General features: G+C 38.1%; 2 protein-coding genes across 2 annotated transcripts; one reads left to right on the top strand and one right to left on the bottom strand.

Moving 5' to 3' along the window:
- Nucleotides 1–4,247: 4,247 nt before the first annotated feature.
- LOC134794697 (peptidyl-prolyl cis-trans isomerase D) lies at nt 4,248–25,756 on the bottom strand. The gene is made up of 8 exons (XM_063766467.1): nt 25,480–25,756; nt 22,501–22,638; nt 16,921–17,027; nt 15,415–15,603; nt 12,880–12,996; nt 5,715–5,883; nt 5,065–5,168; nt 4,248–4,594 (listed from the first exon to the last, which is right to left on the bottom strand). Exons 1-8 carry the CDS (start codon nt 25,547–25,549, stop codon nt 4,340–4,342), a joined length of 1,149 nt encoding a protein of 382 aa, XP_063622537.1. The 5' UTR covers nt 25,550–25,756; the 3' UTR covers nt 4,248–4,339.
- Nucleotides 25,757–25,946: 190 nt separating this feature from the next.
- LOC134794696 (AP-1 complex subunit mu-1) lies at nt 25,947–27,597 on the top strand. Its single transcript, XM_063766466.1, has 2 exons — nt 25,947–26,027; nt 26,162–27,597. The coding sequence occupies exon 2, from the start codon at nt 26,169–26,171 to the stop codon at nt 27,435–27,437; it is 1,269 nt and encodes a 422-aa protein (XP_063622536.1). The 5' UTR covers nt 25,947–26,027; nt 26,162–26,168; the 3' UTR covers nt 27,438–27,597.
- The last annotated feature ends 282 nt before the right edge of the window (nt 27,598–27,879 follow it).

Genomic DNA, 27,879 nt, shown 5'->3' with positions numbered 1-27,879 from the left:
ACGGATTTTCATGCAGTTTTCACCTATCAATAGACTGATACTTGAGGAAGGGTTAGGTGTTTAATTTGTGTAGAAATTGCGAAGAGAGCGTGTCAAGGTAATTTTGAACACCTCGCCCGCTTAGCAACTTCTGCTGCTGACTGTACCTTTTATTATTTTCTGTTCTCTTTCTCTTTTGTGCTTGCTTAGATTTTATGTAACATATCAGAGAGCTATTTAAATCTATATAAACTAGCCAAATACGAAATTGACATAAATATTATTATACAGATAATCTCTTAAAACTAAACTGGACAACTTGTTCTTAATATTAATTAAGGTCTAGCTTATTTTTTATTAAAAGTAAAAACCTTAAAAAATTAAAAAGCTACAATTATTTTAACTTAAGTTGTACTAAATATCATATTAACTTGGATCACATTTTAACTCCCAAGCCTCATAAGACTCGAAACATTGTACAATAACAGCATAAGTGGCTAAGCGGGCAAGCTGTCTAAAATGATCTACACAGACTTTTATTCTCTTAACAACAAAATTGTGTTCAGGTGATTTTGATCACATCGTTCACTATTAGATCCTTATGCTCCTGACTGTACATTTTTAATTAATAATCCTACACTATCAAATTATAATTAATAGTGTTATTTAGGTAGATCTACTTTTAGACCTCGACTATTTTTTAAAACCATTTATTTAAAAGTATGAATATCAAATAAAAGGAACCAACCACACCAGTTGTACCTATTGCTATCAGAAATCACGTCTTCAATAAAAAAACATCAAATAAATTACTTTAAATTGAACTGTATGAGTTTGCCACAAATATTGTACAAATACAAATACAAATACAAACCGGGCGGGTCGTGAGCGTTTTATATGTAAAACGCGCCTGTGTGACGGAGCCTTTAGATTTTATTTATATTAGTAAGTATATCTGTTTACATAAATCGAAAGTTAGAGGTTAAAACCGGGTGTAGTTTCACATACATTTGGAATGTTAGGTCTCAACAGGAGTAACTAAATCATTGTACATTCAAGTGTAAAAATATGGGTGTCGACAACTTACTCAAAAATATGTCCCATAGTTCTTAATTCGCTGACATAAGAGCTATGGGACATAGTTTTGAGCTTGATGAGTGCACCCATATTTCTACACTTGACTTCCTTTCTGAGAAGTCTTAAAAGTAAACGAACCTACGGGTAAAAGAAAACTCGAACTAGCAGTTTCAGTTTTGAATGAATGTTTATGTCATTTATACATATTATATCTGTTTTGTGATTTTTGAAGTTATCTCTTGATGATTACTTAAGCTAATACCACGTTGGTGGCAAATAAACATACGATGGTAAGCAGTGACCGTAGTCTATGGACGACTGCAACTCCAAAGGTGTGCAAAATGTTGGCAATTTGCTAAAAATAAACCCCGTTACATGTAAAACCATATATGTAATTCGATGTCATAAGAGAAGAAGTTGATTTCACGTTCATTTGAAACGTTTCGTCAAATCGTCAAAATTTACACAACAAAAACTGCTATGAGATATAATATCAATACATATGTCCTTTTTTTTATTTTGTTGTTGATTTTTTTTCGTTGATTTTGGATAAAATTTGGCTGATTTGAAGAGTTCCTCATTCTGGGTGGAATAAATACGCAATCCCAATTTGGGACAAAAACGTAAGTTTCCGTAGCAAAACATGTAAAATACCATACGTTTTCGTACCATACGTGTTTAGGTCATATAGTGAAATTGCGCTTATTATGTACAGAATAGGGAAAACTACCGATCCACTAAATTTTACCGAAGTCTGATGAACAAATCTACAACAAAATAAAAATTGGTCCACATATAAACAGAGGCCCATTTCTCAAACGATATTAGTCTAATATTATTAGTATGTTGTCATGGCAACCCATACGATTTGACAGGCTTGGGTTCGACGACAGTGCCGCCCTTCCACACATCGATTGAAACCCCTTTTCTACCCTACCTATGTATTAATATGGCTACAAATATAATGACCACCAAAAAATACTTTGGTACCCTAAATAAAAAAATCATGCTTACCAAAAAAAATGACTGAACACCAAAAAAATAAGGCCTAAAAATACAAAAGTACCACCATTTTAATTACGACTGCACTTCAAATTGTATTCAAATACCAAATATATTGAATGATCACCAAAAATCATTAATGATCACCAAATCTTGAAGACCAAATTAATGCGATATTTTCACCTAAATAAACCACTATGATTACCAAAAAATGTATACATATTACCAAATAAAGTAAACTGATGCCAAAATTACTAGCCCCTCCCGCTCAACACCCCGTATCCCGCACCGCATACCTACCTTACCTAATCTACTTTTCTAGTAGCATTTCGTTATGCTACTAGAAAAGTAAGTCAAACTGCTATCAGTTAAGTTAGCACTGCGACCCTTACAGAAACGAAATGGTACTAGAAAAGTAGGTTAGGTTAGGTTTGAACTGCGACCTTTACAGAAACGAAATGCTAGTATAAAAGTAGGTTAGGTTAGGTTAGAACTGCGATCCTCACAGAACCGAAATGCTACTAAAAAAGTGGGCTAGGTTAAGTTTCAACTGTTACCCATACAGATACGAGTGCTACTAGAAAAGTGGGTTAGGTTAGGTTTGAACTGCGACCCATACAGAAATGAAATGCTACTAGAAAAGTGGGTTAGGTTTGCTATCCTATTAAAGCACATGACTCCAAAATAATAATTATTCTAGAAACGAAATGCTACTAGAAAAGTGGGTTAGGTTAGGTTTGAACTGCGCCCTATACAGAACCAAACTGCTATCAGAAAAATGGGTTAGGTCAGGTTTGAACTGCGACCCTTACAGAAAAGAAATGCTACTAGAAATGTGGGTTAGGTTAGGTTTGAACTGCGACCCTTACAGAAAAGAAATGCTACTAGAAAAGTGGGATAGGTTAGGTTTGAACTGCAACCCTTACAGAAAAGAAATGCTACTAGAAAAGTGGGTTAGGTTAGGTTTGAACTGCGACCCTTGCAGAAAAGAAATGCTACTAGAAAAGTGGGTTAGGTTAGGTTTGAACTGCGACCCTTACAGAAAAGAAATGCTACTAGAAAAGTGGGTTAGGTTAGGTTTGAACTGCGAACCTTGCAGAAAAGGAATGCTACTAGAAAAGTGGGTTAGGTTAGGTTAGGTTTGAACTGCGAACCTTGCAGAAAAGGAATGCTACTAGAAAAGTGGGTTAGGTTAGGTTAGGTTTGAACTGCGACCCTTACAGAAACGAAATGCTACTAGAAAAGTGGGTTAGGTTAGGTTAGAACTGCGACTGTTACAAAAATAAAATGCTACTACAAAAAGGTGACGAAGTGGATTAATTAATTTAATAGGATAACGATAATTATATTAAATATTTGCACATTTTTAATTAAAATGTGGTTACAATTTTGGTGGTCATTTACTATTTTTGGGTTTACAATGATTATTTTGGAGTCATTTGCTTTAATATGATATCAAGATTTAAAAATTTGGTTATAATTTTACATTAAAATGGAGTTCTTATTTTGGTGGTCTTTTACTATTTTTGGGTTTACAATGATTCTTTTGGTGTCATTTTCTTTAATAGGATAGAAAGATGTAATAATTTGGTTATCATTTCATATTAAAATGGGGTTTGAAATTTGGTAATCATTTACTATTTTTGGGTTAATAATGATTAGTTTGGTGTCATTTCCTTTAAAAGGATAGTAAAATGTAATAAAATTGGTAATCATTTCACATTAAAATGGTGTTATAATTTTGGTGATCATTCATTATTTTAGGGTGGTAAAATAGACTTTTTTGGTATTAAATTTTACTAAACCTGGTGATCAGTTAAATAGCAGCCTATTAATATCTACCCCTTTGCCTGTGTATTATGATTGTTATGATTTTTATCTAATACCTTTAAACGAGCAATTCTTGTTACTATATTAAATGGTGTGTTTCTACGATTTGACAGTTCGTGGACTAATAATATTAATTGTGACGTTTCACGGCAAAAGGTACCTTATGGCGGTTGGCGCTTACGTCGCATAGCGCCGCAATAATATTGAAGCGGCGTTAATAATAGCTTAAGTGCCAACCGCCATAAGGTACCTTTACCCGTAGGACGTCACAATTTAATATCGTTCGAAAAATGGGCCCCAAAAGTTAAGCTCATATTTTCATTAACGAATAATCAGAATTCATGGTACAAATTAGTAAACTCGCTTTCATCTTTGGCCATTTTGATTTCCACGTCATAAGATCTCATTTGCACATTACTTAAAAGTATAAATCAGTACTTTCAGTCTTAATTCAGTGATGTCCGACTGGGACACTCTCCGTCTTTTGGTCACGAAAAAACTTTGACAAGCGTTGCTTTTGAACGTCGTTGTACCTTTTGTTGGATATCCGGACCTGTTCTAACAGTTTGAGCACCGCCTTGTTGTTGGGGCAGATCTCGTCGGCAGTTTTGAGGTCGCTGAGGGCCGCCTCGTAGTTTTTGAGGGCGAAGTGGGACTGGCCGCGCCGGTAGAGGGCCTTCTCGTTGCGGGGGTCTAGCGAGAGGACCTGGTGGACAAGGTTTATAATCAAATAAATAAATCTATAGTTCGTTTTTTTTAGGCATTAGAAAAAGGGTAAACAATCTTGATGTGTCTTTTAATTGAAAAACACGTTTTAAAAATAAGTTACGGCAAATATGTAACAATTATGAATCTAATACGATCATTTATATTCTTCTGCTTTCATAAGTAATAGTTAATGATTTTTAAAAAGCGTTTTTCAATTAAAAGACAGATCGCTTACCTTCTTTATAATGCTAAAAAAACGAACTATAGATATAGATACAGATAAAGGGAGTGTTTTAAATCGACACGAGTTGCGAATTACCTATCCGCACATGTATCGTACGGTTTACAGTACATATGGCCCTTTAAATTTAGTACATAGTTACGTAACGTGCTAAATATCGCACGAGTGCAGTAAAGTAGCACCATATGTACTGTAAAAATTCAAATAAGTTTGATATTTTGAATTACCTCAGTACAGCATTTGAGGCAGGCCTGGAAGTTTTCTAGCTTGACGTGGCACGCCGCCAAGTTCAAGTTGCACTGCTGTGTGTACATCACTGCCTTGTTGAACGCTGAAACATAATGTTATTGCATATTATTATTTATTGCAATGGAACAAGGTGCATTATTGTAGGAGCATTATTGTATTCTTAATTCATAAGTAATGGGCGGACGACGGATGCAATATACGTCAAAATCATGTCGTCTTATTTAAACCAATTTTAATTACGTATATCGTTTGACATGATTTTGACGTATTTTGCATCCGTCGTCCGCCCATTATTCATAAGTAACTGTCATCTGACAAATTTTCTATCGGGACTGCCTTTCCTCAGCTCACCAATGGAGCGGCAGCTGACGTTCACAAGGTTTCATTAAACACTTTAAGAGTTATCGCTCGAGACGCATAAGATGCGCGATGTATCGTAACTTTTGTCATTATAAGGCATGATGGTTGTAATGTATAGAAACATATGGAGGTGTACTCACACGGCACGAGGGGTTCAGGATGAGGCGCTCGCTGGAACAGCTCCATAAGATGCGCGATGTATCTTAAACTTTTGTCATTATAAGGCATGATGGTTGTAATGTATAGAAACATATGGAGGTGTACTCACACGGCACGAGGGGTTCAGGATGTGGCGCTCGCTCGAACAGCTCCATAAGATGCGCGATGTATCTTAAACTCTTGTCGTATTTCCGTACGGCGCGTTTGTATCTGCCCTCGGCGAAGTATTTGTTGCCGAAGGTTTTTATTGTGCTTACGTAGTTTAATAATGTTTCTATCTGTAAAAAAAGAAAAGAAAAATTAAGAGCCCATCAACGTGCACACTAGCGCCACTGCTAAATAAACGTGATTATTTAAATTTAACGAAAGATATTTAAAAAAGGGGGCCGCTACGTACTGTATTTTGTATTTAATTACCTCTTGAATACATCAAACTAGTTTTGTTGCTGGATAAGCTGGATTCGACAATCTATGCGTCCAAAGTTAAAACGGCCGTTTTTGTTTCGAGTTCATAGATCGACGAATCCAGCAACATAAAAACTAGTTTGGTGTATTAAAAAAATACCTACTTAATTCACGCTCACGGTATGCTCTTATTCTCTTAACAATAAAGTCGCGTCAAGATCATTTTGAACACCTGGCCCGCTTAGCAACTTCTGCTGCTAACTGTACATTCACACGTAGCGGCCCCCTTTTTTTAATATCTTTCTTAAAATTTAAATAATCACGATTATTTAGCAGTGGCGCTAGTGTGCACGTTGATGGGCTCTTAAGAAAACCAAACCTTATGTATAATTTCATTGCAGTTTTCATAACTAGAGAACAAGTCGGAATTGACAAGCTCAGTGACATTATGTCTAATATGAAGGAGCGCTGGTGGCCTAGCGGTAAGAGCGTGCGACTTTCAATCCAAAGGTCGCAGGTTCAAACCCCGGCTCGTACCAATGAGTTTTTCGGAACTTATGTCACAGATTATATAATAGTTCTTACGAACAGATACTTATCTCTCAAAGAAAATGCAAATACCTACCGTTTTGATACCTACGCAATAATACAATGGAATGACCTTCGACGCGCCGCTCCCCGCACCGCGCGCACCGGCACAACGCTAGGGTTGCTGACGCTTAGAAATGATAAATAAATACCTACTTAAACAGCGGAGTGAAATAAAAGGAAAGCTAAATCTTAAATTATAATTAGGTATACCTAATATTCCGTTTATGCGTTAGTGTTTGCGAAATACTCATTTTAAAAGGTCATATGTCCCTGCAGTAACCGCAGTGTTTATGCCGTTTTATTAACCGCGCGCTTGATCCCAGCAAGAATTAGTTTTAAAACTTCGTGTAGTTTAAAACCTGTTAGAGATTTACGTTACATAATAGAGAAAACATCAATACAGGTATTATAAGACAAACGGGCATAGTTTAGTACTTAATACCTACATTGAAATAGCAGTAAGTACCTACTTTCGTTAAAATAAACGTGACAGTACCAAAAGGACTTAAAAGTTAGCTACCTACTTGTTTCAAATAGATACTTAGATAGGTATAGTACATTACTACAGAGGCTGGGAAGTAAGGGGTTGCCGGCCGAATGCATATAGACGGCCGAACGTAGTGAGGCCATGAGGCCGAGAACCCCTTTTCACGCCGAGGTATGTATAGTGCTTTTCTTAAACATGCAATGAAATAATAATAAAAATTGATGATGATGATTGTTTCATGTCCTAATGTGATAGGTTATTCAGTGGGGTTCATAAGGGGAACGAAATTTTTATTATTTTTGCGCTACGACGCACGGTTTAAGAGCATTTTTAGTTTTTTTTTAGTTTTTTTTTAATAATAATTAGGGGTTTCTTACAGAGGAACGAACATTTTATTATTTTTGCGCTACGACGCATGGTTTAGGAGATACAGCCCTACAATTTTTTTTTTGTTTTTTTTTTCTTTTCTTGTGTTTTTTTAAATATGAAGAGGTTTCCGAAAGGGGAACGAAAATTTGATTATTTTTGCGCTACGACGTACGGTTTAGGTGATACAGCATTATAAAGTTTTTTTTTCTTTTTTGTGTTTTTTTTTTTAAATATTAATTAAGGGTTTCCTACAGAGAAACGAACATATTATTATTTTTGCGCTACGACGCATGGTTTAGGAGATACAGCCCTATAAATATTTTTTTTTGCTTTTTTTTTTCTTTTTTTTCTTTTCTTGTTTTTTTGTAAATGTTATTAAGGGGTTTTCTAGAGGGGAACGAAAATTTGATTATTTTTGCGCTACGACGTACGGTTTAGGAGATACAGCATTATAAAGTTTTTTTTGTTATTTTTTTTTCTTTTTTGTGCATTTTTTTTTTAATATTAACTAAGGGTTTCTTGCAGAGGAACGAACATTTTATTATTTTTGCGCTACGACGTACGGTTTAGGTGATACAGCATTATAAAGTTTTTTTTTTTCTTTTTTGTGTTTTTTTTTAAATATTAATTAAGGGTTTCCTACAGAGAAACGAACATATTATTATTTTTGCGCTACGACGCATGGTTTAGGAGATACAGCCCTATAAATATTTTTTTTTGCTTTTTTTTTCTTTTTTTTCTTTTATTGTTTTTTTGTAAATGTTATTAAGGGGTTTTCTAAAGGGGAGCGAAAATTTGATTATTTTTGCGCTACGACGTACGGTTTAGGAGATACAGCATTATAAAGTTTTTTTTGTTATTTTTTTTTTCTTTTTTGTGCATTTTTTTTTTTAATATTAACTAAGGGTTTCTTGCAGAGGAACGAACATTTTATTATTTTTGCGCTACGACGCATGGTTTAGGAGATACAGCCCTATAAATATTTTTTTTTGCCCTTTTTTCTTTTTTTTCTTTTCTTGTGTTTTTTTAAATGTTATTAAGGTGTTTTCTAAGGGGTCATCCATTAATTACGTCACACGTTTAGGGGGAGGGAGGGGTCAAGAAAATGTGACATGTTGTGAGATGGGGGAGGGGGGAGTCACAAACATTGTGACGTCACTTTAACTTCATCAGTAACCGAAAATTGATTTATATTTTTTTATTCGCTGCACAGTTAAATAATGAGTTTTTGGAAGTAATTTTCGTTCCTAATTGGTTTTGTGTTATAAAATTACTAATATTTCTTTTACCAAAAAATTTTTTCATTAAAAAAAATAATGCCGAGTTACTATTACCGATTTCGTTGAAAACAAAATTGCCTAAAATGTGACGTCACACCAGGTGGGGAGGGATTTGCAAAATGTGACCAAGTGTGACAAGGAGGGGGAATGGGTCAAAAAACCTAGAAATGGCGCCCGGCTTTAGAACGCGTACAACGCGCCTCGTACACGCCCGACGCTTTGAGTAAGAGGGCGCCGAAGGCGCCCGGCTTTGGTAAGCGTACAGCGTGTCACGTACGTCGGGCTATGCCCGACATTTAGTATGAGAGAGTCGAAGGTGCCTGGCTTTGGACCGAGTGCAGCGCGTCACGTACGTCGGGCTACATCCGACTCTTTTACTATTAGGGCGCCGATGGCGCCCGGCTTTAGATCGCGTACAACGTGCCTCGTACACGCCCGACGCTTTGAGTAAGAGGGCGCCGAAGGCGCCCGGCTTTGGTAAGTGTACACCGTGTCACGTAAGTCGGGCAAGCCCGACACTTTTAGTATGAGAATGTTGAAGGCGACTGGCTTTGGACCGCGTGCAGCGCGCCACGAACGTCGGGCTACGCCCGACGCTTTGAGCAAGAGGGCACTGAAGGCGTCTTGGTAAGGATACAGCGTGTCACGTATGTGGGCCTACGCCCGACACTTAGTATGAGAGAGTCGAAGGCGCCTGGCTTTGGACCGAGTGCAGCGCGCCACGTACGTCGGGCTACATCCGACTCTTTTACCATTAGGGCGCCGAAGGCGCCCGGCTTTAGAACGCGTACAACGGTTTCTAGGTTTTTCGTGTGACGTAATTAATGGATGGTCCCTAAAGGGGAACGAAAATTTGATTATTTTTGCGCTACGACGTACGGTTTAGGAGATACAGCATTATAAAGTTTTTTTTGTTATTTTTGTTTTTCTTTTTTGTGCTTTTTTTTTAAATATTAATTAAGGGTTTCTTGCAGAGGAACGAGCATTTTATTATTTTTGCGCTACGACGCATGGTTTAGGAGATACAGCCCTATAAATATTTTTTTTTGCCTTTTTTTCCTTTTTTTTCTTTTCTTGTGTTTTTTTAAATGTTATTAAGGGGTTTCCTAAAGGGGAACGAAAATTTGATTATTTTTGCGCTACGACGTACGGTTTAGGAGATACACCATTATAAAGTATTTTTTTGTTATTTTTTTTTCTTTTTTGTGTGTTTTGTTTTTAATATTAATTAAGGGTTTCTTACAGAGGAACAAACATTTTATTATTTTTGCGCTGCGACGCACGGTTTAGGAGATACAGCCCTATAAAGATTTAAAAAAAAAGAAATCGTACCATAAAGCATAAACTGCCTATAGTTTTTTTTTAAAGCGGTGCGATAGTGTGTTATCACTTTAATGGCTGAATGCCACGATGGTGTGTCACACATATCTGTGAAATGGAAATTTAAAAAAAAATTACTTCCCGGCCTAGGCCTTAAATTTTGTATGAAATTCCTTTACAGTTCTCTGGAGTTGCTCCGCCCTAAACGTGATACTTCGAAGCCTGATATAACGCCCGGAGTGACGACATTTCATTGCATGTTTGAGGAAAGTATACAGGGTGGAAAGGCACGACGATCCTTTCCGGAAATGGGAGATAGTTTAGCCTAAGCTCTATATTTTCTCCATAGAAACTATGTTAATATGGGCAACCGTTTCTAAATTATGACCTTTTAAACATCCACGCAAAAAACTACTTTGTTCTAACCCTAACAGGTGACAGGGTCAATGAACTTACTTGTAAACAATCAGTGTTCGACAGGAAATTATGCTAATTTGTTGCCATCTAACCATTTTTAGGTCTGCTTACAGCACGGTAAGAATCATTGCAGGATTTTCGCTTTCTTAGTGGTTCCACTTGTTCAATACTTGAATGAAATAGTTATGTTATTCCTTAATATTAATAATACCAGAGATATATATAACTCCGTATAAGATAAATAAAGTCTAAGAAAAAAACGTGCCTCGGACGGCCAAGGAAAAGTCATTCTCGAATAGATGGCGCCATTACCTTTGGCCTATTCTCGGCTAGATGGCGTTAACGACACCGTTTGGTATTTAACAATTTTAACACATATCAGTGAAAGAACATGGGTCAGTATGGAACAATAAAAAATAAGAATCATTTATCCGTAAACATATTTTGATTATTTTATACATTTTCAATTTTATTTTAAGTTTTAAACGTGTGTCGATAGATGGCAGTAAATGTACCGTGACTACAAAATTGACAATGACAGGACCCCTCTATACTATCTATTCTCTTTGATAATACTAACCACAACATTGTTTACAACGACAGTTCAAATGGTGACATTGACAACCACTCAAAAGTACGCAATCGTCTTATAAATATCTCTGGTTTCCTTGACTGATAAAAAGGTTTTAGTTTCTTAACACGTTTCACAAAATTATTTTCGAATAATTGGAAACTATCTAAAATAATTAAAAATAACAAGTAGGTTGTGTTAGTTGCACCAAATGAACTTGCAAAAATTAAATACTAAGAATAAATCAAGAATAAATACTTCTTCAATACCAAACTAACAAACCTTCTTGCGTGGTAGGAAATAGACAAGACGTCTGATGTTTGAAATTAAATTTTCATTGAACTATACTTATTGAATGTCATATTCTTCAAATAAAAATGTTAGATGCTCGTGGCTATTTAAATTTGTGGGGCTGTGTAAAAGATATGGTGTACCAAACCAAACGGAATGTGAAACTGCGGACGAAATGAGACAAAGGCTAATTGGTGCTTTCTGCGGAGGATAAATGACGAAGAGCATACACTATATCGCATGTGCATCGACATACTCGGGTACGGGCTGCGGCGGCGTTGTAATACACGGAGGTACATTTGAACACCGTATGTGAAAAGAAGATAGTATTAAATATTGGAAAAAAGTAATTATCTAAGAAAGTAATAAAATTGTTTGTAATATTTTTGCATGCATTTGATTTATTTGACATTTATGCGTCATTCATACATCATTGCGATACTGTCAACGATCGGAAAAAAGTGTAAAGTCCCGAGCTTTCCCGACGGAGATCCTTAATCTCGCCGTCATGTGCACATGCTATAGGGTTATCACCACAGTTAAAAAGTAGTATTTTTGCAATTTTTATTTTTTACTCAATTAACGATTCTTACCATTACCAATAGTCTCTGTATCACTTAAACGACCTAATACTTCCGGGAAGGATCGTCGTGCCTTTCCACCCTGTATAACTATAAAATATGTGTCATTAGAAACATTACATCTTTAAAGAAATTTCGTAGCTTTTAACTATCGTAAAAACAACGGTAGGTTTACTTACTTTTCCTCATTTGTCGGAAGAGCAAAAAACGATAATTTATTATTTGATTTGGTATTTTTGCAGCCATAAACACTACAAGCTGTGTAATTTTTTTTTCGTTGCGATGACATTTCCTTCGTATGAATGATCTCACCGCGTGTGGCAACCAACTGGCTTGCTTGTCTACCGTGAACGCGAGCGGATTCGTAGGTATTAATCCGAGCTCGCGCGGCGAGTTCCATAGGCCTGCTTATGTACAGTCGACGTCAAAAACATGTTTACACTATTGCGCCTTATTACTTTGTAATAAGGCGAAAAATGTAAACATATCTTTGACGTCGACTGTACGAAATATCATTTGATATTTACCATTCGCTTTTCGCTGAAGGAAAACATCGTGAGGAAACCGGACTAATCCCGATAAGGATTTACCCTCTGGGTTGGAAGGTTAGATGGCAGTCGCTTTCGTAAAAACTAGTGCCTACGCCAATGCTTGGGATTAGTTGTCAAGCGGACCCCAGGCTCCCATGACCCGTGGCAAAAATGCCGGGATAACGCGCGGAAGCTGATGAGTGACATATGGTATACCTTTATTTTTTTGACGGAGCCCCCCCCCCCCCCCCCCCTGGGGAGCCATGGGGGATATGTGGGACTACCTCCTGCAGCCGCCCTCTCAAGTTGAGAGGGGGAGAGGAGGTATACCCACTAAAAGCCACTCCGGCGTCACCCTTCTTACCGTTTTGAAGGAGCCATGGGATGCCTGGGATTCTACCATGACTGCTTCCGGACATATGGTATACCTACCGAAAGTTCTTCTAACTGTGGATGATCCTCAGGATAGTCTGTAATTTTGTCCTCTTCGTCCCAGATCCAGTCTCGCCAATTTCCTATCACCTCACCGCAGTCTTCTATCACGCAATCCTGAAATAAAAAGAATTAAAATTCAAATTGTTTATTACACACATTAATAAGAAAGTTTACAAACAAAACTCTTAATCTATTATTTAGATTTTAATTGAGTTGAGTCCAAGTAGATCTAATGCATTAATTACATTTACATATATGTATGTATGCATAACAATTAATTACATATAAATTAATAATTAATGACATATAAAGTAATCTTGTCAGTAGAAAAAGGCGCGAAATTAAAATTTTCTTAGAGACGATATCCCTTCGCGCCTACATTTTTCAAATTTGCCGCCTTTTTCTACTGACAAGATCTGCTTGACCAAGTATATAAAGCTTCGAGCAACACGGAAGGGAGGTGGCATTCGCACTATTTCCCCTCTGCCGAGGTACAAGATTAGCGCGTCAATCTAATCTAGCGCGGGTAATAAAACTAGTTGCACTTGGATTTTTCACTAGACCGAGTCCAGACGCGCGCGTGAACACTGCTGCACAAAAATGCCTGTTTGCTCGGTTTTTTGTTATAAAAAGAGGTCGGGGACATCAAATTTACAAAAAGAAAGTGTTATATTTCAGATGTAATATTTTTTTTTTACATATCATACGTTTAATTACATTTAAACACAATTATTATATTTTAGTCTCATGTAATTGTTGGATTTATCGATTTTGCTCGCTCAGTACAAATTGCGGATCGGTCGAGCGACAAATCCGACTTCTCATCTCTCAGAATACAATAACATACTTCAACGAAAATGTGTTAGTGTGCGTGTTGTGACACTTGTCACTCGTCCGTACACAAAAAGAGATCGAGGTTTGCAAGATTTGTCTTTGACGTGTGTCATTTTCTATGTATTTGTGTCGTCATTACAGATTGGATTTTGTATGTAAGTGTGTGAGAAGTGCGACTGCGTGCACCTTTCCCCCCCCCGCGAAAAATGGCAGAAAGATTTGTACGGTGAGATATCGCTTGGGCCCCTCCCTTCCGACGTGTCGGAAGCCGGTGTTGCTCGAAGATATAAAGTAATATTTGTTAAATTTTATTGCATAAAAAATATCTATAGTGTACACTCACCTGCAATAATATGTTACACAACAAAGGCCGCAAAAATATCTGACACGATCTTATTTGTAGCGCAATAAGAGCGTGTCCCATAATTTTGCGGCCTTCGTTGTGTAACATATTATTGCAGGTGATTGTACATGAACTCATAATTAATGTCATTAAGGGCCCATTTAGTTAGACGATGCGAGAACTCGCATGCGAGTTTCATTACATTGCGGTTTTTGATCGGTAGGCTGAATTGGACGTAACCAACAGTCCGTAATGTAACTAAAATCGCATGAGAGTTAGCGCGCCGTCTCGAGTCTAACGCGATTAATAGTACATTATTGTCGAGGCTCGGAAGTAGCTAGGGCAAACCTTGGCTTATCGGTGATACTTGGTAATTCGGTGATAATGCGTTGTTATCTTACGCTGAGCTTACAATGCTGAAATGTAAGCAATTAAATCGCTGCCAACCCGATTGCAAGCATCATAACTGACAGCTGCCCATGATTTTATAGCTCGCATTTCCTCATGGTGAGAACTGTGTACGATTATAACGGAGTATCACCGAATTACCAAGTATCACCGATTAGCCAAGGTTTGCCTACTTGCAGCAAGTAGCCTTCCAGCCGAGTCATATATAGTGCTTTTCACAAAAATGGTGCAAGAAATATAAATATATTATAATAGAAATATTTAACAGAAGAAACCTTCTTACGTACAGAAAAAAGTAGAAACAATTGATAAAGTTTGCTTTGTTTGCCGCCTTTTTATTTTATTCTATTTAAAATAGAAGTGTATTTTTCTGCCGAAAATACGCCAACCTATTTGAGACAGCTAAATAGTCGCGGTACCAACATTAAAATAATAAGTACTAATCATCTGTTTGGCTGTTTAATGGGCCTGTGCCTTCATTTGATATGGCCATTTAAACTTTTAAAAAGTTTGGAACTCTACAAATAATGGAATTTGTATGCAACATTGCATTCCCAAAATCTTTAATTTTTGACTGACCATAAACTCCGCACTTCGCCACCTATTTTTTAAACGGCAAAGTCGACTTTGCCGTCCATTTTTGAGAAAATTTTATTATTTTAACTTTTTTCCGACGTTTGTACGAAACGCGAGAGTTTAAAGTGTTATGTACATGAACTGTAGAGAGTAGTATAGGAGCTTTCCTCTTTATTGGCTCGAAGTATAATAGCAAGTTTAAGTTTTAATTACTTAAAAACTACTAGATGGCGGACCCAGATGATACAGCTAGGATGGACTCAGAGACAGCGATGGTAGAGGGTATAGCACCACATAAGAAAAGCCACAAGAATTCTCCAATCCACAACAGAAGCGTTCGCAAAACCTACTCTAAAAAAGGTTCAACGTACCAGTCTAAGTTTTCCGTCCTGCTCGCCGTATAGCTGCATCTCTGTCACGAGCCCCAGCCCGCTAAGGACCCGGCCGAACACGACGTTCGTGCCGTCCAAGTGTAGACACTGTTGAGACGTGATGCAGAATTGTGAGCCGTTCGTGTGCGGCCGGCCTTTGTTCGCCATGCTAAGGACTCCCGGTTCGTGCTAAAAAAAAAAACCGAGTTAACCCTTCGGGTGGCAGCACCTCCGGTTGAACGGTAGGACAAATGGCGCGGCCATTTTTTTAAATATGCCTCGGCGTGGCAGAGGCCGCGAGAAGGTTCGGTCATAACAAGCCCGTAATTGGCAGAGACCGTCTCGCGGCCTCTGTGCGACGCTGCATTTCGCGCCTAAAATAAAACCGTTAGAACTATGCCTTGCTTGCTCACTCTTGCAAGATGCATTCGTCAATAAACAAGGATGGTATTCCCTAACGGTCGAATTCTCGCGTAAAACAAAGTTAGCTAGAAATGGCGTGATGTTCCTGCCCCACCTCGCCCATTACGCGCCGACCGTCGTCGAGCCGCGAACATTCAAACGGAATACGCACTGATAAAAAGTGAAATAAACTGTGTGAATCGTGTTAAATGTATTGTTTTGTCATAAAGACTGCTTTTTCTACAATCAATTGTTTTATTTCGTAACTATACGTATTTTTACATAAAAGTAGAATAAATATGAGATTAGAACAAGTCTAGCATAATTCACATAAATAGAATAGAATTCATTGGTATACAATCAAATAACCCATTTTATGCTGAATTCAGTGATATATAGTTTGTATATATCATTCATAGATTTTTTTTGGGAAACGGTCATATTTCTAACACGCGCCAAATTCGCGATGATCACCCGTTGAGGCCCCGCCACTTGACGTATATTTTTCCAAACTGGCTGCGCCACTCAACCGGCTTGTTATGTCTGTCCGTCTCGCGGCCACCGCCACTTACCGTAGAGACCTCGAGGAGGACAATGCCACTCGAAGGGTTATCAGATTGGATCAGTGGCTTCCAAAGTTGACTGGGCTCCGACCCACCTAACGAAAACTGCCAATTTGGGGATCCACCTCTTGGCTGTCTTAAAAAGGGGGGCATAACAAATTATTTGTATCGCTCAGATGCCGTAGTAGTTTCAGGGCCCACTCAATATTCGCGCGCGATCCATTTGGGTCGCGACCCATAGTTTGGGAAATGCTGCAGTGGACAAAACTATCGTTAAATATAAACTGTGATTTCATGTGATTCGGCGTATACCAGGAAATCAGAACCTTAGGAGTGAAAAGTTGGAGAAGGAAGGCCACAAATAGATCGGAATGGAGAGACTTGCTTGACCAGACTAAGGCCCACCCGCGGCTGTAATGCCTCTGATGATGATGAGATGATGATTTCATGATTCTTAACAAACACATTTATTGCTACGAATTTTTGCACATTTCTGGAAATGCAAAGCTTAAGTGGCCACTCATGAAGGACAATTACCTACCGGAAGTTTAAAGTTCTCATCTTCAAACGTGGGTCCGTATATGCTCTCGCCGCTTGTGCCATCGTTCTTCACCGTGTCTCCGCCCTGCACCATGAACTGTGACAACCCTGGAATAAATCATATAAATACAAATGAAATATATATATACCACTAGGATCAAATGGGACTGGGCCAGAGCTTACCCACCTAGCCACCAAGTGAATGCCGGTAGAGGGACGTGAACGGGGCAGGCCCAAACGCAGATGGCGGGATGGCCTGGACAGCTTCCTGAACAACTGGCCGGAGGAAAGACCAAATCGGAAGTCATGGAAATCAAGGGGAGAGGCCTTTGCCCAGCAGTGGGACACTCAAATAGGCTAGAAAAAAAATTAACAAATATAAAGAAGCATGGCCTATCTGGAAGGCGCTGAACAGTCTTAGATCTCAGGTTGGCCGTTGTAAACAGAGCATGGTCGGATGGGGATTGATAATTTTACATTTTTGATGAATAAATGTTGCTTCGTGGCCACTTCCCAATATGCTTGCGGCACAGCACAGCAAACCATGGCGCACCTGCCGACCTAGCCAAGGTGACGACCGCTTGCGCTTCGCTATCGAATCGCTTTGTGTCTCTCTATCACTCTTCCATATTAGTGTGACTGTGACAGTGACAATTGCGTTTCGTTCGCTACTTAGCGTTAGCGATTGGCATGTTGTCTACCTGGGCATGTTGGCATGCCCCGCGTGCCCGCACTCCCGCTCTGAATCTGACCTGAGAGACGCCACGGTCAGGGCTGTCAGGACAGCACAGCTGCTTTCTGGGCATCCACTGTTTAGGGGAACCTCGGCACGAGAGAAGAAATAATAAGTTGAAGAATGGATGAGGATCGGGGCTCTAAAAGATACCTGGGACTAACAATTGACGCAAAATTGTATAGTTTTTATATTGATTTATACACGTTTTAATCGAGAGCATAGAGCAAATGCATAAAAACATATACATACACTTAAACTAGACTATATTTACAAGGTCAGACCCTCAACAAAACCTTATGTTTAAAGTATATACAAGGCTCTATAGAAAAAAAATCACGAAAACATGTATAATTTTCATTTATTTTCAGTTGCATGTCCGCATATGCTAAGTTCACAGTTCAGGGCGAACTAGGTACCAAAAATAGTACCTAACTTACACACACACACTTAACACTTGTGCGTCATATTCAGTATTAAAAAAAAACTGGTTTACTTCCAGCCGTGGTAAGTTACACGTGTTCGCTACCTGAAGGTTGTCTGGAAGAGATCGCTTTATTAGCGATAAGACCGCCTGTAGTTGCTTAGCCCGTTATGTTAATTATAATGTATTTAATTTAATATTGTTTTAATTGTGCACAATAAAGAATATTACTACTACTACCAATCCAGAGGATAAACTAATATAGTCCGGTTTCCTCACGATGTTTTCCTTCAGCGAAAAGCAAATGGTACAATTTCTTTTGAGAAATAAAGTTCTTTACGCATCAAATGCCGAGACAAAGCTAGGATGATGATGATGATGATGATGATGTGATGTGCGCGGTGACCTCCTTTAGTAGTGGTATCGAAATATCATTTGCGAATGGTAAATATCAAATGATATTTCGATACGACTACTAAAGGAGGTCACCGCGCACATCACATCATCATCATCATCCTAGCTTTGTCTCGGCATTTGATGCGTAAAGAACTTTATTTCTCAAAAGAAATTGTACATTTCCCTTCATGAGAATACATACTAAAATAAAAGAGAATCAGTGAGCATCGCAATCGCAAGTCATTTTGCCACGACTTGGGAAGCCAGGTCCGGTTAGCAAGCCAGGAATAGCCATTTTTATTTAGTTTTAAGCCCGGCGCCCACTATCGGCACGGCGAGGGATCCTTCGGCATATTATCGAGGCGTCCTTAGGTATGCCGAGGCGTCCGCAGGCATGCCGAGGTGTGCTTGGGAATGCCGAGGCATCCCTCAAGTGTAAAAGTTATACCAAGGTACGTTGGCAGCGATTATGATAGCACAGACTGAGCAAGTGTTATTTTAAACGTCATAATTTCATAGAAGTTTGAATTGTAGCATACCAAGGTGTCTTAGACATGCCGAGGCGTTCTTAGCAATTCTGAATAGTGGGCGCCGGGCCTTAGTGTCCCAGTGCTGGGCAAAGGCCTCCTCTCGCTCCCTTCACTCGACCATGTTGTCTACCGTCTACCATTCTGAATACATCGAAGTTCGCAAATTTCGGGCATCTTTCTCTTTTACTCCAATAAAGGCGTAATTAGAGTGACAGAGATAGTTGCACGAAAATAATGAACTTCGTTTCTCGCGGTTATAGCCCTGTGTAGATGCGTCAAACGACCCGCGCTTAAAAGGTCGCTCCATTGTTACGAATTTTTCAATGACAAGTATCCTGTTATGCTAAACCTACAGTAGACTATACCTAATTAGTCTTACCAAAGAGAATATATAGTATAGAGGGGTCCTGTCATAGTAAATTTTGTAGTTACAGTAAATTTACTGCCATCTATCGAGACACGACGAAAACTCAAAATGAAAACGTATAAAACTATCAAAAAATTAATATATTTGGATAAATTATTTTATTATTTTTATATCATTTTGACCCATGTTCATTCACTGATACCTACGTGTTAAAATTGTTAAATATGAAACGGTGTCATCACCGCCATCTAGCCGAGGATAGGCCAAAGGTGTATGCGCCATCTGTCCGAGAATGACTTTTTCTTGACTTCCGAGGCACGTTTTTTCCTTAGACTTTATTCATCTTATACGGAGTTACATATGTCTTTGGTCTTACTGTCTAGTCGCCAACGTCATTCACAAGGAAACGAGACAGAAGGTCGTTTGTGAAACTAGGTGCCTTTGTAGAAACAGCAACACTCCTAACTGTACATCGGTGGACCTTATTATAACAAAAGGAATAAGGTCCACTGTACAGTTAACAGAGTGGGCGATGGTTGGGGCTTTCATAGGGGCTTCCCACTGGCATCAACGCCTTTTTCTCCAGTGCAAGTCGCTCGAAAGTTCTATCTTCCAAGAACTATGTCATTACTGTAATTTGTTTAACTTTAGCCAGTGGCGGATTTGCCCTAAGGCCCAGTAGGCCCGGGCTAGACGTGCGCGCCGCCGCGGCGCGCCGCCGCCATAGAGAGTAAGCGCGCCGCCGCCGCCGCCGGTAGTCTAGAATTCGCGCCGAATATTTTTTTATAAGACAGTATTATGCAGCGTTAAAATATGTAATAGGTTATAGACCGATAAGAAATAGTTGAAAATTATTGCGGGCGCCACTTCCTACGTAACTCTCACATTTTTGATGTAAAATACTTACTTACTTGGCAATAATTTAGTACGGAATTTTTTTGGTTATTGTATAATTTATTTTCTACAATTTTATGTCGCACCAACACAATACTAACTATTTCTTGTGGCAGTATGATTTACATAAAAATGTGTTGTATGTATGGGTAAAACACATTTACAAAGTATAATGTCCAGTGTTTTAACAGTTGTCGATAACACGGCACTTTTGCTAAGTCCAGTATGTTGGACATTGCCAAGTATGCGAAGAGTAAAATTATCAAATTTTCTGGTAGTTTTTATGGTAAATTAATTAAACAGAGGTATGTTAGGTGTTTCAAAACGTTTTAAAAATTCATTACTTGTAGTAGTAGTAGTAGTAGTAGTAAACTCTTTATTGTACAAAAAGACATATTAAAAATAACATACAATTAGTAAGAAGTACAAAGGCGAACTTATCCCTTTGAGGGATCTCTTCCAGTTAACCTTTGAGTAGATGAGAGGAGAAAGTGAAAAGAGGGTGACAAATGCAGCAAAATGTACAACAAGGTACCAGAAAGATAAAGGATATAAATACATACAAAATTTATAGGATAAACATACATATATTACACAAAAAGGAATGGGGAAAATACACTAACTTGTCGGTTTACAACGTAATGAACGAATGAACCAAATAGATAAAAAAATATTTTTACTGATTTTTTTTTCCTGTGCGTTCATCAAGACATCAAGAGACAGACCCGATTTCATTTGAGAAATTTCTTACGAAAATATTGATAAAATTGCATGTATTATTGTAAAAACCATTGCTCAGATGTTGCTGCCTCCTAGTCCTCCTACGATACCCCGCTAAGTTTGATAAATGACGGTAAAATTTTACCACCTACGAGCTATAAAGTTTTTGGAAAAATATAAAAATAATAGGTTTGACTTTAATTCATAACATAAGTTGACATTATCAGTAAGTGTATTTGTAATTAAAAAATGCAATTATTCTATATTTATTAAAAAAACATGATTTGACAAAAAAAAACCTTATGCACATAAAGTACTGTATGTATCCAAAATACTGGACGTCTTTTCATTATGCGGCGTATCTTTTTATTTACGCCGAACCTGGCAACATCCAACATATTTAACATACGTATGTTTTTTTCGAAACTATTATAAATATATTTTTTTCATGATTTTTCTACAATAAACAACCACATAATAAGATAATAACAGCAAAAAAATTATACTAACACAGTTTTTTGAGATTTTTTTCCCTTGTCGAGGGGCTACCCGAGGTTTTCATCGATTTTTGACAAGTTTTGAATCGTATCTCCTTTTTTTGCACTACAGATAGAATTATAAGACAAACGGTTATCGGTTTTTCAATCTTTTATCTCCAGTTTTGTCCACCGGATTTTGAAAAAAATTAATAAGTACTTATTTTTTTATGAATTTTTTAAACATTGTCTAAAAAACACTTTTTTCGTATCCAGTTTGCGGTGATCTTACATGTACGAAATCTACATATTTGGGTTCGTCTTTGACGTCTCGAAAAACCTGTCCCGGGTTTTAATTTTAAACTAATTAACACAAAAGTTATGGCCAGCAAACCAGTTTTTTAGCCTAAAATTGTTCAACTTAGATGCCAAATATCTCGAAGACAATGAACTTTGAAGTAAATATGGGATACTATATTGCTTAAAGCCTTGCTGTTAATATAATAAGGTACAAAAAACATTAGAAAACTAACGGATACAGATCGAAGGTCATTGGCGTGGGGTAGCCCCTTAAGGGTTAAGCGTAACTTTTCATCATACGTCTTAATATTGAAAAGTTGAAAAATCCCACGCCGCCGGCGTTACGCCGCCGCCGTGGATTTTTTCGTGGCGCGCCGCCGCCTGATTTTTTTCGACCGGCGCGCACGTCTAGCCCGGGCCTAGAGCGGCAAGATATTGGGGGCGGCAGTCTATATATGGGTGCTGAGAAAGGAGAGGCAGTAGTTACTACAGGGCCTGGGGCCTAGGGCGGCCAACACTGCAAATCCACCACTTACTTTATAGACCGACCGCTTAAATGAGCACAATGCAAATGCGCAATAGTGCGGGCGTACGGCGCCCGCACCTTTCCCCGCCGCCCTTAGTCGTCCTACCCCGTCGCCCCCGTACCGCGCAGGCGAGGACTCATTTAAGCGGTCGGTCTATAGCTTTGCAACCCGTATAGCTTTTCTTCTAAAGAAACGAATAATAAGAAAACCATACCTTTGTGAAATTTGGTGCCTTTGTAATGTAGGGGCTTCCCGCTGGCGCCGACTCCCTTCTCCCCAGTGCAGAGGGCTCGGAAGTTCTCTGCCGTTCGAGGAACTACGTCGTTACGTAGCTCGATCACTATGCGGCTAGCTGTAACAATCACACTCTCAGTTAAGTTGCGAATTAAAAAAAAACCGGCCAGGTGCGAGTCGAACTCGCGCACGAAGGGTTCCGTACCATTTACGCAAAAAACGGCAAAAAAATCACGTTTGTTGTATGGGAGCCCCACTTGAATATTTATTTTATTTTGTTTTTAGTATTTGTTGTTATAGAGGCAACAGAAATACATCATCTCTGATAATTTCAACTGTCTAGCTATCACGGTTCATGAGATACAGCCTGGTGACAGACAGACGGACAGTGGAGTCTTAGTAATAGGGTCCCGTTTTACCCTTTGGGTACGGAACTCTAAAAAAGAAAAAAGAGCATGTAGTCCCTTTAACCCATCGATCGAAAAAGACGTCAACAGGGCTAAACCGCGAAAATCGAAGTTCGCAAATTGCGGGCATTTTTCTCTGTCATTCTAATTACGCCTTCATTGGAGTAAAAGAGAAAGATCCCCGCAATTTGCGGATTTCGGTTTTCGCGGTAGCCCCTCTGACCCGCGCAGCTACAGCGCAATATCAACTAGAGATGGGCCGAATATGGACTTTGCCGAATATGGACTTTGCCGAATATGGACTTTGCCGAATATGGACTTTGCCGAATATGGACTTTGCCGAATACGAATATTCGGTTGGGCTAAAACTGCCTAAAACGCTAAAGCAGGCGTGGCTCACTCCGCGATTTCGTCGCTTTGCTACAGGTAGCTAAAAGTACATCCGTTCCACACCAATTTTGGTGGCTAGCCATAAGCTGCGCGTGGCGCTGTCGCCACCTAGCGGCCATATCTGTCCTGATCGTAACGGACCCGTTTTGTTAGAGAGTGAGTCTTCTGTACCTAGTACTATTATTTATTCTGTGCTAAAACTGCCTAAAACGCTAAAGGCAAGTTCATTCAGGTCCGCGGTCTGTACTCATAACGTGTTTTTGACCCTTCTCCTCCCGACCTTTATGAAAAGAAACGGAAACGTCTCATACATACAATCGCAAAGAGCATCCGCGCTAACTAGCGGACACCCTTAAAAAATTGTTTATTCGGTAAATATTCGGAAGTTCGAACCGAACAACTATTCGGCCGAATACGAACATTGAAAAATATGCCGAATACGCCGAATACCGAATAATTATCGAATATGCGGCCCATCTCTAATATCAACCTTCGTGCATTATAATATTTTACTCAGTCTTTCTAGCATTTACAAAGTTTTTGTTTACTTACTCTAACGGTGATATTTAACGGCGCTTGAAATCAATTACAATTTATGACAATAATATTTACGCAGGAATCTTGATAAGAAATACATTTCAAGAAGTTTAGTTAATAATAATATAATAAAATAAAATGCATTTCACGCAAAGGCATACTTTGTTGTAATTTTATTTCCAATTTCCAAATTCAACCTTAAGTTCTAAATGGCATGGTTGATTTTCTAAAATCTATGAGAATTGAGATAAGGAATACCTAGAAATTGTACTTGTAACCTGACTCATTACGGAAGAGATAAGAAAACCATAGAAATAGGCCTAGCTGAATATTGTAGTAAATTATTGAAAATTAACCAGGGATCTTACATTCAAAGTGGACAATAATGGATATTGTTACAATTTTTTAGGGTTCCGTATCCAAACGGTAAAAACGGGACCCTATTACGAAGACTCCACTGTCCGTCTGTCTGTCTGTCTGTCACCAGGCTGTACCTCATGAACCGTGATAGCTAGACAGTTGAAATTTTTACAAATGATGTATTTCTGTTGCCGCTATAACAACAAATACTAAAAACAGAATAAAATAAATATTTAAGTAGGGCTCCCATAGAACAAACGTGATTTTTTACCGAGACTGACTGAAATAGCAGGACACATTTGTACATTTCCTTAAAAATATGAAAGAAAATAATTATGCACTAGATCTGTACAGAACCGCTTGCACGATTTTAATTTTATCAAAAGTTGTTACTCTCTACCAGTAATCATAAATTTATATATATATATATATATATATATATATCATATATATTATGCAAGTAAGTATATTGCATTCACACATTGTCATCATGCATATACATATTTGCATTACAAATTTTAAGTTGATTGTCTGAACAATACATTGGGTCAAGTCACCATTATAATGTGCCAACTAGGTAGTAAGAAATTCATAAATAAATAAATAAATATTATAGGACAATTTACACAGATCAACCTAGTCCCACAGCAAGCTCAATAAGGCTTGTGTTGTGGGTACTAGACGACGATATATATAATATACACATATAAATACTTATATACACAAAATACATATAAAGTAGAAATAAAGCTTCTAATTAAAAAATAAAACACTTAAGGCAATAGACATGTAGGTACCTACATAGTTAAAAAAAACACTTAAACAAATATCACTTAAGGCAATAGATATGTACCCACATAGTTAAAAAAAAACTTTTTTCTAATGCCATTACAGGCTAAGGTACAATAGCTAATACAAAACTCACATAAATCAAGGAGCCTTTATACCATTCAATTACCAACCTACGCTATGGCGGTGTAATTATTTCTATTTTTAATTAGAACAAAGTAGGAAATAATGACACCCTATTTATATCTTTATAAAAAAACATAGTGACTTTTTTTTAAGTAAAGGCGCATAGATACGTAACATAAATACATTCTAATACATAAACATCGCGAACATAAATAAACTTGAAATATACAATAAATAATGCAATGCAGTAACGAGTCTCGCGTCCTTGTCCTACAGAATCGATTGACCTAGAAACGCGTTGCACATGCACTTTAAAAATACACTTAACTTAAAATGTATCCAATACTGACCTTTCTCGCCATCAATTGATACATCTAGGAACACAATAGAATTGTTTTCATTTACTTCTGGTCCCACCATTGCTTTGTTTCGAAATCTAACAAAATATAACAATGGTATAGAACTCTCTTTCTAACGAGAGATATTAGGGAAACATCGCTACTTTAATTGACCATTGTTACGAAAGTTATTTAGTTATTTACAAACAATTATGTGTTCATTCAGCATTCATGAACACTGACAACAACGCGAATACAATACTAATAAAAATAAAAAATTATCCGCCAGTATTGAAGCCATTCAAGCCCTGAAATGTCAGTCTGACAGCCGACAACTTAATGTCAAAATAAGACTGCCCAAGATTTTATTCGGATGTTTTTACACATGACTCAAATATTTCCCGCTACTACTATTCGACCTCTTATTAAAAACGTTTGGATTTATTATCTTACCAAACCCAAAAATGTCACAGCTGTCATTGTGTCGTCCCAACTTGCGTCATCCCACGTACTTATTTCGGAAATAATGAGATTTATTTAAGAAAATAGTGTATATTTCCGTAAGTAAATAAATGTATTTTAATTTCGTCCACGTATTTCAATTTAAGCACTTGAGACAAAGCGTAGTTTTTATCTGTATGCAACTTAGTCACCATATCATAAGTGGATTAAGATTGTGCTCATTTGGTTACAGCCCCAAGATGTCTTCGTCTGCGATATACATTTTGGACGTCAAAGGTAAAGTCCTCATATCGAGGAACTACCGCGGCGATGTGGACATGGGCGTCATCGACAAGTTCATGCCTTTGCTGATGGATAAGGAAGAGGAAGGGATGTTGACACCTTTGCTGCAGACTAGCGAATGTACGTTCTCCTACATCAAGACCAACAACCTCTATATCGTGTCAACTACGAAGAAAAACGCTAACATAGCGCTAGTTTTCGTATTTCTCTACAAGATCGTTGAAGTCATGACTGAGTATTTCAAGGAGCTTGAAGAGGAGAGTATTCGCGACAATTTTGTGGTTATCTACGAGCTGCTAGACGAACTTATCGACTTTGGGTATCCTCAGACGACGGACAGTAAGATCCTGCAGGAGTACATCACTCAAGAAGGACATAAACTGGAGATGCAGCCGAGAATACCAATGGCGGTCACAAATGCAGTATCATGGAGGTCAGAAGGCATAAAGTACAGAAAGAATGAAGTGTTCCTAGATGTGATTGAATCAGTCAATTTGCTTGCCAATGCTAACGGCAATGTGTTACGGAGTGAGATTGTTGGTGCCATAAAAATGAGAGTTTATCTGTCGGGCATGCCGGAGCTACGGTTGGGTTTGAATGATAAAGTGCTTTTTGAGAGCACAGGCCGAGGCAAGTCCAAGTCTGTTGAGCTTGAAGATGTTAAATTCCATCAATGTGTCAGGTTATCCCGATTTGAGAATGACAGAACCATCTCCTTCATTCCTCCCGATGGTGAATTTGAGCTCATGTCCTACAGGTTAAACACTCATGTGAAGCCATTGATTTGGATTGAGTCAGTTATTGAGCGCCATGCTCACTCCAGGGTTGAATACATGATCAAAGCCAAATCGCAGTTTAAAAGACGTTCCACAGCCAACAACGTGGAGATTATCATTCCTGTGCCTGCAGATGCTGATTCCCCTAAATTCAAAACGACCATTGGCAGCGTGAAATACACACCGGAACAGAGTGCTATAACCTGGTCTATTAAATCCTTCCCAGGAGGCAAAGAGTACCTAATGAGAGCTCATTTCGGTTTACCATCCGTAGAATGTGAGGAGGTTGACGGCAAGCCACCAATTCAGGTCAAATTCGAGATACCCTACTTCACTACATCGGGCATTCAAGTCAGATACCTGAAGATCATTGAGAAGAGTGGCTACCAAGCTCTGCCATGGGTGCGGTATATTACCCAGAACGGAGACTATCAACTTAGAACCAACTGAGCAATATAAGTTGTTATTATTACATTCCTTTTATTATAAGTTGCACTTATCATGTTATTAATATTGTTTGCTGAGTTAACACTGTCATTATAGGTATGAAATAATGGAAATAGTATTATGTATTGACACGGTAATAAAATAAAATATTCTTACAAGATAACTTTTATGTAATTATTTTATTGGACACATTACTACGAACAGCATTGATTTGATTTGATTACACACGAAAAAATTGGCAAAACTAGGCTATCAAGACCAAGACTGCCAATGAGACAGATGTATGCACTAAACAGAATGCAGTGTAGCCCGCCCAGCTTGATCCTACATGTTATATTCTCTTTGCCTAAGGTTTACATGAATGGATCCTTTTCATATCAAGTTCGGTTGTCACAGAGGGTATGTTCAGAGACTAAAAACATTTTATTCTTAGGTTATTATATGT

Source organism: Cydia splendana, chromosome 11 (genome assembly GCF_910591565.1).
Source record: "Cydia splendana chromosome 11, ilCydSple1.2, whole genome shotgun sequence".
NCBI lineage: Eukaryota > Metazoa > Arthropoda > Insecta > Lepidoptera > Tortricidae > Cydia > Cydia splendana.
The sequence above is the reverse complement of the archived record's forward strand: the minus strand, read 5'-3'. Positions and strand labels throughout refer to the sequence as shown.